The sequence below is a fragment of the Nomascus leucogenys genome, chromosome 18 (genome assembly GCF_006542625.1).
Source record: "Nomascus leucogenys isolate Asia chromosome 18, Asia_NLE_v1, whole genome shotgun sequence".
NCBI classification, from domain to species: Eukaryota; Metazoa; Chordata; class Mammalia; order Primates; family Hylobatidae; genus Nomascus; species Nomascus leucogenys.
In genome coordinates, this window is record NC_044398.1 from 18,851,290 (window position 1) to 18,862,736 (window position 11,447).

Here is an 11,447-nt window from a genome sequence, read left to right on the forward strand (position 1 = left end):
TATATGTATATATATTATGTATATATGTATATATACACACACACATATATATATATTTTATATATATATAAAAATAAATAAATGTGGCTGGGCACTGTGGTGCATGCCTGTAATTCCAGCACTTCGGGAGGCTGAGGTGGGCAGATTGCTTGAGCTTAGGAGTATGAGACTAGCTTGGCCAACATGGTGAAACCTTGTCTCTACAAAAAATACAAAGATTAGCCAGGAGTGGTGGCGCACGTACCTGTAGTCCCAGCTACTTGGAAGGCTGAGGTGGGAGGATTGCTTGAGCCCGGGAGGTTGAGGCTGCAGTGAGCCAAGATTGTGCCAGTACACTCCAGACTGGGTGACAGAGCAAGGCTCTGTCTCAAAAAAAAAAAAAAAAAATTACTCCTTCTTTTTCCCATTTATTTTCTTATCTTTTATTTTTTCCCTGTGTCTTGACCAAGAATACTATTTTTAAACCATAGGTCTCTGGCTTCCGTTTCTTATGCTGCTGTTGATTTTTTCCGACCATCAGCTCAGAGACTGATAGAAGAGAAAGGTGCAGTGGATGCATTGGCTGCAGCTTTAGCCCACATTTCTGGTGCATCAAGCTTCGAACCACGATCTTTGATCACCTCTGATAAGGTAGAAATCTGTGAGAAAATTGTACGTGAGTGGGAAAAGGTTAAAATTGAACATAGTAAATATTGTATAGTGAATTATTGTGCTTTTTGTGCAGAAAAAAACTGTTTTGCTCTATGAGAAACTGGTCTCCTTATTTTCCTCTACTCCCTAATAAATCCTTTTTTGACAATCACCTCTTCCAAATTTTTCAAACCCACAGAAAAACTGAAAGAATAATGCAGTAACCACATACAATCCACCTAGATTCAGCTGTTAAAAGTGTGTATCATTTGCTTTATATCCTTTTTTAGCTCTAATTTGTAATTTAAAAAAATGACATGTAATAATTGTACATATTTATAGGGTATGTAGTGATGTTTCAATGCATACCATGTATAGGGATCAGATCAGGGTCATTAGTGTATCCATCGTCTAAACATTTATCATTTCTTTGTTTTAGGAACCATTCAATATCTTCCTTCTTGCTTTATCACTTTATAAGAATGTTTTTTTGTTTTTGTTTTTGTTTTGTTTTTTTTTTTGAGATGGAGTCTTGTTCTGTTGCCCAGGCTGGAGTGCAATTACGTGATCTTGGCTCACTGCAACCTCTGCCTCCCAGGTTCAAGCAGTTCTCCTGTCTCAGCCTCCTGAGTAGCTGGGACTACATGCATATGCCACCACGCCTGGCTAATTTTTGTATTTTTAGTAGCCTCACCATATTGGTCAGGCTGGTCTCAAACTCCTGACCTCAGGTGATCTGCCCTCCTCAGCCTCCCAAAGTGCTGGGATTACAGGCGTGAGCCACCTCACCTGGCCTGTATTTTTTTTTCTAAACCATTTGAAAGTAAGTTGAAACACCATGATATCATCCCTAAATATTTCAACATGCATCCTCTGAGAATAAGGATATTCTGCTACATAACCACAATATAATAAGCTCATCTGTGAAAATTAATGATAGTTCTGTATCATCATCTAATATTTAGTTTATATCCATTTTTTTCTCATTATCCTGAAAATGTCTGTCTGTCTGGGTATTTGGAGAGAAATATAGGAAATGCTCACTTTGCACAGACCTTTGTTAACTGAAACTTGTATCCCAGAACCTACATTTCATTTTGTAAGTTTCCATGGAATCCTGCAAAGTAAGAAATAGACTCTGCACAATTAACACAGTAGCATGCAAAGTAAGTAAGAAATGTCTGTGTGTGTGTGGAGGGGTTGTGTAAGTGTAACACCATCTGAACTGGCCTGCTGCCAGATTCGTATCACCACATCAGAACCATTGGTGCAGGTAGCTCAGAGATTTTTTACTTATTCAAGTATAAGTGAGGGGAGTTTCTTGGTGAAGAGAATTTTAAATAAGAGTTCCGTTATGTCTGAGTGGAGAGAGAGAGTGAGCGAACCTGGTCCTGGAGACATCTATAAGACTAGAGCCTGCTGGTGGGATTTTCAAATAATAACAAAACAGACTAATTTTGGGCAGCACATCCCTGTGATGGGGAGGAGGAAACAAAAAGGGCAGGGCAGGTTCACTTGGATGTGACTTATTTGGTGTAGCACAAATGAATGCTGCTGGGGTATCTGATGGTTTCTACCTGGTAGGTGTTAATAGTTTAGCTAAATGTCATTTTGCTTCAAGTGACTTATTGGGCTCCATTCCATTTATCCATATGTACACATATACCTGTTTGTATGTATCTTTTTAAAAATTCAGGATCTAGTTAAGTTTTACATGTTACATTTGGTATTATGTCTCTTTAGTCTCTTTTAGTCTGGAACTGTTTTCTCATCTTTTTAATTTTTTTCTGATATCGATTTGGTGAAGAGTCTAGGTCGGTTGTTTGGTAGAATATCTCACTGTCTGGATTTGTCCGAATCTCTTCAAGCATCATTTAACTTTTGCCTTTATCCTCTTTTAAACTGGAAGTAATATCAAAGCTTGACTTTTATGTTTAGGTGAAATGTTTTTGGCAAGGGTACTTTATAGTTAATATGTACCTCATATTGCATCACATCAAGAGGCATAGAATGTTAGGTTGTTCCAGTACTAGTAATGCTTAGTTTGCATTTGTTTAAGATGGAAACTGCCATATTATAAAGGTGTATTTTACTCTCTGTAATTAGTAACTTGTGGGGTGATACTTTAGCATTGAGCAAATATCCTATCCCGAATAACCCACCAAACGCTTCTTAAGACAGTATTTAAAACATATTTCTTTAGAAAATATTGAGATTTGAGCTAAGAAGTACCTAAGAAGTTATTTAGTCTCAACCCTCATCCAATAAAGAATCCTTCTTTGGCAGATGGGTCATTTAATCTCTGATTAAATATCTTAGAAACATGGTGTTAGTGGCTTTAAATTTCTTTCATGGGTTAACCCAAAATCCAGTCTTTATCATGAATGTCCTATAGGCTTTTCCTCTTGCTATCTCCTTGACATCATCTCTTATCACTCTCCCCTTTCTTATTTCAGCCACCCTAACCTATTTGGTTTTCCTCAGACGTAAACTTAACTATTACACAAGGCCTTTGTACATACTTTCATTGTCTTGAATGTTCTTCCCCTCTAATAAGCATGTTGCTTCCTCCTTTACTTCATTCTGGTCTCTGCTCAAATATCATACCAGAGAAGTCTTTCTTGATCACTCTAAAATAGCTTACTCCTCCCTACAGTTTGTTCCCTAGGCCCTGCTTTATTCCTGTTCGTGATGCTTATTACTATATGATATTCCATATAATTGCTTATTTGTTTACTGTGTACCCCCCCCCACACCCAACCCCACATACAGGTGTAGGTATATGCACATGCACTAGAATTTACTGTCCATGAGAGAAAGGACTACTTACTGCTGAATCTCTAGCACCTAGTACAGTCTGTGGCACACACATAGGGGGCACTCAATAAATATTTGTTTGCTGAATGCATCCCCATATCTTCTTAATGTTTATTCTTTTGCTATTAGTGAAGCTTTATAGAATAATTTTTGCTTATGTAACACTCCTTCAAAAGTTTAAAGAAATTGGTCAGGCATGGTGGCTTATGCCTGTAATCTTAGCACTTTGGGAGGCTGAAGCAGCAGATCACTTGAGTTCAGAGGTTCAAGACCAACCTGGGCAACCCCATCTCTACTAAAAATACAAAAATTAGCACGGCATGGTGGCATGCACCTGTAGTTCCAGATGCTTGTGGGGCTGAGGTGAGAGGACTGCTTGAGCCCAGAAGGTTGAGGGTGCAGTGAGCTGAGATCATGCCACTGCATTCCAACCTGGGTGACAGAGCGAGACCCTGTCTTTAAAAAAAAAAAAAAAAAAAGGTTAAAGAGATTTATGTTGTATTTTTTATTTTTTTTGAGACAGGGTCTAGTTCTGTCACCCAGGCTGAAGTGCAGTGGTGCAGTCTCGGCTCACTGCAACCTCTGCCTCCTGGGCTCCTCGCTCAAGCCTCCCAAGTAGCTGGGACTATAGGAGTGCGCCACCATGCCTGGCTAATTATTTTATTTTATTTTTTGTAGTGATGGTTATTTCCCAGGTTGCCCAGGCTGGTCTCAAACTCCTGGGCTCAAGTGACCCTCCCACCTCGGTTTCCTAAAGTGCTGAGATTACAGGTGTGAGCCACCACACCCAGCCAAGGTTTTCATTCCAAGCTGACTTTGACTCCTTCAACATTTCCTTAATTCTTCACCATCTTGTTGTCTTTCTTGGCTCTGGTTTGCTTAATTCTTAATTCTCTCTTAAAGCATAATGGTTAGAATTAAATAGAGTCTTACGGCAGTACATAGGATAGTACTTTCAATTATCTATAAACACTATTCTTCTAATAATGTAGTTTCAAAAAAATTTTTTAGCTAAAATGTTATACTTTTGGCTCATAAGAAATGCACAGTTAAGTCTTGAAGGATTATAGAATTAGAATTTCATTGTACTGCTGCTGCTGATTTATTTCCAAACGTAATGTGGTTTTTATTCCTTAAGGGGTTTGTGACCATGACTCTGGAAAGCCTAGAGGAAATACAGGATGTCAGCTGTGCTTGGAAGGAACTTAACAGAAAGCTGAGTAGTAATGCAGTGTCTCAGATTACCAGAATGTGCCTCCTGAAAGGAAATATGGTAGGCTTTTCTAGACAATTAAAAAGCTTTTTAATCAACTACCCCAAATGTTTACAAACACTAGCAAATTTTGTTCTTTCTCTTTGAAGCCTAATGGCATGAATAATGCTGTTTTTTTCTCTGTGTTAGTTTGTTTCCAGTTATAAATTTGGGGCATTATATATGTAACCCATTCCTCGAGAGCTGTAAATCATTCTGTTCAGTTTGACTATCTAATACCCAAGTTATCTAAGTTTCTGCCACATACTGTATGTGGTTGTGTACATGTGTTTATTCTCTTTTTATTTTTTAAATTTTATTTATTTATGACTTTATAGTGATGAGGTCTCATTGTTTGCCCAGGCTGGTCTTGAACTCTGGGGCTTAAGTGATCCTCCTACCTTGGACTCCCAAAGTGCTGGGATTATAGGTGTGAGCCACTGCACCTGGCCTTTTTGTATTATTATTATTATTATTTTTATTTTTGAGACAGAGTTTCACTCTTGTCGCCCAGGCTAGAGTGCAATGGCACAATCTCGGCTCACTGCAACCTATGCCTCCTGGGTTCAAGCAGTTCTGCCTCAGTCTCTCGAGTAGCTGAGATTACAGGCGCCCGCCACTATGCCCAGCTAATTTTTGTATTTTTAGTAGAGATGGGGTTTCAGCATGTTGGCCAGGCTGGTCTCGAACTCCTGACCTCAGGTGATCCTCCCGCTTCCGCCTCCCAAAGTGCTGGGATTACAGGCGTGAGCCACCATACCCTGCCCATGTTATTATTATTATTATCATTATTATTTGGTAAAGACAGGATTTTGCCATGTTGCCCAGGCTGGTCTTGAACTCCTGAGCTCAAGGGATTCACCTGCCTCAGCCTCACAAAGTGCTGGGATTACAGGCTTGAGCCACTGCACCTGGCATGTGTGTTTATTTTGGAAGACTAAGTAGCTTATGATTGCAGTAGTTAAACAGCTCTGTAATTTTGAGGACGTGCAGTTTGGTTTTTAAATGGCCTGCTCTTTGTTGTTAATGAATTAATGATATGAATTAAATAAATACTTTAATACATTTATATAGGAAAATTAAAACTGTAATCTTGTGACTGATTTCTTCTAATGGTTTTGAAAAATGATGTTATCAATTTAACTTTACTGCATAGGTTCATTCTAGCTTGGAATTTATTAACTAGATTGTTTATTGCAAATAATCATCTCTCTCAAAGTTTAATATTACTTGCCTTTAAAAAGGATGTGGGGCAAGTATGAGACAAATATATACTTTCAGGAAAAAAATGTAGAGGAGAGGGAAAAAATAGCAAGATGCATAGGCCAAACTAGTTGCTATACTTGAGTATTAAATTAACTTTCAGCTTATTGACAACTAAGACCATAGAAGAAACATCTTGGATTATATAATTCTTATTAACTAATAAACATTGCAGCTTTTTTCTTTTTTTTTGAGACAGAGTCTCACCCTGTCACCCAGGCTGGAGTGCAGTGGCGTGATCTCAGCTCACTGCCACCTCTGCCTCCCAGGCCCAAGCGATCCTCCCACCTCAGCCTCCTGAGTAGCTGGGACTACAGTCATGCATCACCACACCTGGATAATTTTTGCATTTTTTTTGTAGAGATGGAGTTTTCCCTATGTTGCCCAGGCTGGTCTTGATTGAATTCCTGGACTCAAACAATCTGTCCACCTTGGCCTCCCAAAGTTCTGGGATTACAGGCATGAACTACCATGCCTGGCCCATTGCAGCTCTTTGTAAATGAGACTTTCTGTCATTAAATTTTAAAAGAAATTTATTAGAAGGATCATTTTACAAGGGACATGAAACAACATATAGTGTCTACACAAACTCTTCTAGAGAATACTCTAGATTCTTAGCAGTAGTTGTAAATTCTTATTGGATACTGTGTTTAGTTACTTTTTAAATTTAGAAAATACATTAAGCAGCCACTGAGTAATGCATTATTAGTAAAACAAAAACAAAACTACACATATGCATCTAATTTAAAATGTTTTGCTTTGTTTTGCTTTCAGGGTGTTTGCTTTGATGTTCCTACAACTGAGTCAGAAAGGTTACAGGTATTTTTAAAATTTTATCTTTTAAATAGTTGAGTACATTCTCTAACATTTAGATTGGGATATTTTGGGAAACATAGTCACAATGTCATTATCATGCCTAAATTAATGAGGAATTCCTTAATATAAAATAACCAGTCTGTCTCAAATTTATTTTTAAAGAGATGGAGTCCCTCTCAGGCTGGAGTGCAGTGGCACAATCATAGCTCATTTGCAACCTTGAATTCCTGGGCTCAAGTGATCCTCCCACCTCAGACTCCGAAGTAGCTAGGACTACAAGGCGTGTGCCACTATGTCTGGCTAACATGCGCCACCATGCCTGGATAATTTTTTTTTTTTTTTTAAGTAGAGGTGGGGTTTCTCCATGTTGGTCAGGTTGGTCTGAAACCCCCGACCTCAGGTGATCCACCCGCCTCGGCCTCCCAAAGTGCTGGGATTACAGGCATGAGCCACCGCTCCTGGCCCCATGCCTGGCTAATTTTTTAAAAAAATTTTTGTAGAGACAGAGTCTGTAGCACAGGTTGGTCTTGAACTCCTGGCCTCAAGTGATCCTCCCACTTTGACCTCCCAAAGTGTTGGGAATATTGGTGTGAGCCACCATACCCAGCAAAAAATTTGTTATTATAAATCATTTCAAACATATTTTTTAGATGAGGGACTTGTATAATGAATCTCTATGTACCCAACACTCAGCTTCAACAATTATCAGTTCATAGCCAGTTTTGTTTCATTTCTGTGTCCATCTACTTACCCACTTTTCTGCATTCTTTTGAAATAAATTCTAGGTATTCTATCATTTCAACCATAAATATTTGCATATTTCTAAATATTAATGACTTTAAAAAAGACATTATCATAATACCATAATTAAACTCCCCCAAAATAATTCCTTAATATCGTCCAATTTTGTTTAAATTTTTCCATTCGTTTCCTAAACTTTTTAAATACGGGGTCCATAAAGCTCATAGATTGTAATTTGATGTTTCTTAAGTCTCTTTTAATCAAAAGGTTCTTCGTCCTCCCTCTCTCTTTTAAAAAAGTATCCCTGTGTTTGTTGAAGAAAGAAGTTGTCTACTGGATTCCCATAATGAAGAATTTGTCTATTGTATCTCAGTACATACTTATATACCTACTTTGAAACAAAAATGAGTATTCTGCTTTTGAAGTCTTTTTAAAAATTCAGAATATAGGCCGGGCGCGGTGGCTCACGCTTGTAATCCCAGCACTTTGGGAGGCCGAGGCGGGCGGATCACAAGGTCAGGAGATCGAGACCACGGTGAAACCCCATCTCTACTAAAAATACAAAAAAATTAGCCGGGCGTGGTGGCGGGCGCCTGTAGTCCCAGCTGCTCCGAGAGGCTGAGGCAGGAGAATGGCGTGAACCCGGGAGGCGGAGCTTGCAGTGAGCCGAGATCGCGCCACTGCACTCCAGCCTGGGCGACAGAGCGAGACTCCGTCTCAAAAAAAAAAAAATTCAGAATATATTAAAGACACATTTTTGTGTCAATAACAGTTCTTTTTTTCTTTTTATATTTTAATTTTTTGTTTGTTTGTTTGTTTGTTTTGAGACAGAGTCTCGCCCTGTTGCCAGGCTGCAGTGCAGTGGTGTGATCTCGGCTCACTGCAACCTCTGCCTCCCGGGTTCAAGTGATTCTCCTCCCTCAGCCTCCCGAATAGCTGGGACTACAGGCAAATGCCACCACGCCCAGCTAATTTTTGTATTTTTAGTAGAGACGGGGTTTCACCATGTTGGCCAGGATGGTCTTAATCTCTTGACCTCATGATCCGTCCGCCTCGGCCTCCCAAAGTGCTGGGATTATAGTCTTGAGCCACTGCACCCAGCCTTTCTTTTTATATTTTTAAATAGAGATGGGGTCTTGCTATGTTGAACAGGCTGGTCTCAAACTCTTGGTCTCAAGTGATCCTCCCACCTCAGCCTCCAAAAGTATTGGGTTCACAGGTGTGAGCCATTGCACCCAGCCACAGTTACTTATTTTTAATGACTCCCTGGCATTTGGCCATTTGGGTGGCTGGTTTTCTTAACCAGTGTCCTATTTTCTGAAATTTAGATTATTTTGGCCGGGCGTGGTGGCTCACGCTTGTAATCCCAGCACTTTGGGAGGCCGAGGCGGGTGGATCACGAGGTCAGGAGATCGAGACCACGGTGAAACCCCGTCTCTACTAAAAATACAAAAAAATTAGCCGGGTGTGGTGGCGGGCACCTGTAGTCCCAGCTACTCGGAGAGGCTGAGGCAGGAGAATGGCGTGAACCCGGGAGGCGGAGCTTGCAGTGAGCCGAGATTGCGCCACTGCACTCCAGCCTGGGCGACAGAGCGAGACTCCGTCTCAAAAAAAAAAAAAAAAAAGAAATTTAGATTATTTCTAATAATTTACTATTATTAGGACTGCCCTAAACATTGGTATAACGAATTCTTTATGCATTGCCATGTTTATCTCTTTAAGATATGTTTTTAAATGTGATTGCTTGGCCAAAAGGTTTGTGCCTTTTTTTTTTTTTACTTTGGTTATATATTGCCAAACCCACCAGTGGAATGTTCGTTTGTCTTTTCCCAAAAAGTACCAGTATTGGAAAGAAAGATAGCCTTAGCAACAGGGTGTCTTAATAACAACTTTTTTTTTTTTTTTTTTTTTTGAGACAGAGTCTCACTCTGTCGCCCATGCTGGAGTGTAGTGGCACAATCTCGGCTCACTGCAACGTCTGCCTCCCAGGTTCAAGCAATTCTTCTGCCTCAGCTTCCCGAGTAACTGGGATTACAGGCACCCACCACCACGCCCGGCTAATTTTTATATTTCTGGTAGAGTTGGGGTTTCACCACGTTGGCCAGGCTGGTCTCGAACTTCTGACCTCAAGTGATCTGCCCACCCCGGCCTCCCAAAGTGCTGGGATTACAGACATGAGCCACTGTGCCCGGCCAATAACAACTTTCCTTGCCAACTCACAATAAGGAACAGTTAGTGTAGCAAGATATAAAATAGTGATGCTCTTATGGGTTACTGATTTGTATATCTTCACTTGTTTACTCCATTATCAAAGTGTTTCCAGTGGCTACATTTTTTAGTCTTTGGCTGGTGTTGACTTGTATTTAATCTCCATCATGGGCTCTTTTACTTTTTGCTTGTCAGTATACCTGCTGAAAACAATGCACTACTTATTAATGGCCTATCTGCTTTGTGCTGAGATACCAAATAGTGCTGTTTTAGAATGAATAAACTGAGTATAATGTATACTTTTATACATTTATTTAATTAGCATATTTATTTAGTAATACATAGTATAATTTTAGAATGTATATTTGTTTAGAATGTTAGAATTTATTAGATAAATGTGCTGAGATACCAAATGGTGCTGTTTTAGAATATATAAACTGAGTATAATGTGTACTCTTATACATTTAGTTAGTATATTTAATTAGTAATAGTACAGTTTTAAAATGCATATTTACTAGAATAGAATGTATATTTAGAATGTTAGAATTTATTAGAATAAATGTATATTTATTTAGAATGTTAGAATTTATTTAGAATGTATATTTATAGAATGTATTTAATTAGTACATTTAATTAGTAATACATAGTTTAATTTTAGAATGTATAAACTGAGTATGAATTTATCATCTCAAAAATTGAAAATATTTTTGCTTATTTTCTGGTTTTCATTTTTGTTCCAGATACTTTAACAGAATAGATGGCCTTTAGCTAATAGATATGAAAAAGGTGTCTTCTGTACTTACATGTTTGCTTATGGTTTCTATTTTGCATTTATATTAATCCTGTAAATTCCCCTAACAGGCAGAGTGGCATGATTCTGACTGGATACTCTCAGTGCCAGCCAAATTACCTGAAATTGAAGAATATTATGATGGAAACACATCTTCTAATTCCAGACAGAGGAGTGGCTGGTCAAGTGGTCGATCGGGCCGGTCAGGCCGGTCAGGTGGTCGATCTGGCGGCCGGTCAGGTAGACAGAGTCGACAAGGAAGTCGCTCAGGAAGTCGACAAGATGGTAGAAGACGAAGTGGGAATAGAAATCGATCAAGAAGTGGGGGCCACAAACGGAGTTTTGACTGAGTATTTGATAGTTAATCTACCAGTGTGAGCTTGCCTATTTCTGCCTAATCATGTACATTATCCACCAAAAATTAGGTCATCATAGTTGAGGTATGTGTCTGCTATTTGCAAAGAAGTTGGTCGTATTTTTTTAAAAAGTATTTCACAAGAATGGAACAAATCTACTTATCCAGTTATACCTTTGAATAAAAAAACCTCCTTTTATTGTCTCTTTTCACTTATGTGTTAAGAATTTTCTCAATGTAATCTCAAAAATTTCTTTAAAAACTTGGCAGTCAGGCCAGGTGCGGTGGCTCATGGCTGTAATCCCAGCACTTTGGGAGGCTGTGTTGGGCGGATCACTTGAGGTCAGGAGTTTGAGACCAGTCTGACCAACATGGTGAATCCCCAACTCTATTAAAAATACAAAAATTAGCTGGACATGGTGGCACACGCCTGTAATCCCAGCTACTCGGGAGGCTGAGGCAGGAGAAGCGCTTGAACCCAGGAGGCAGAGGTTGCAGTGAGCTGAGATCGTGTCACTGCACTCCAGCCTGGGCAATAGAGTGAGACTCTGTCTCAAAACAAACAAAACTTGGTA

At 39.3% G+C, this 11,447-nt stretch overlaps 1 protein-coding gene across 6 annotated transcripts in view; it reads left to right on the forward strand.

Moving 5' to 3' along the window:
- Positions 1–11,084, forward strand: part of DDX50 (DExD-box helicase 50) — a 47,419-nt gene extending 36,335 nt beyond the window's left edge. For all 6 annotated transcript variants that reach the window (XM_003258197.2, XM_030799156.1, XM_030799157.1 and 3 more), the window contains 4 exons: positions 471–630; positions 4,586–4,720; positions 6,737–6,781; positions 10,589–11,084. In XM_003258197.2, the coding sequence (XP_003258245.1) occupies positions 471–630; positions 4,586–4,720; positions 6,737–6,781; positions 10,589–10,867 (619 nt within the window). In that variant the 3' untranslated portion in view covers positions 10,868–11,084. The remainder of the gene's footprint in view (positions 1–470; positions 631–4,585; positions 4,721–6,736; positions 6,782–10,588) is intronic.
- The last annotated feature ends 363 nt before the right edge of the window (positions 11,085–11,447 follow it).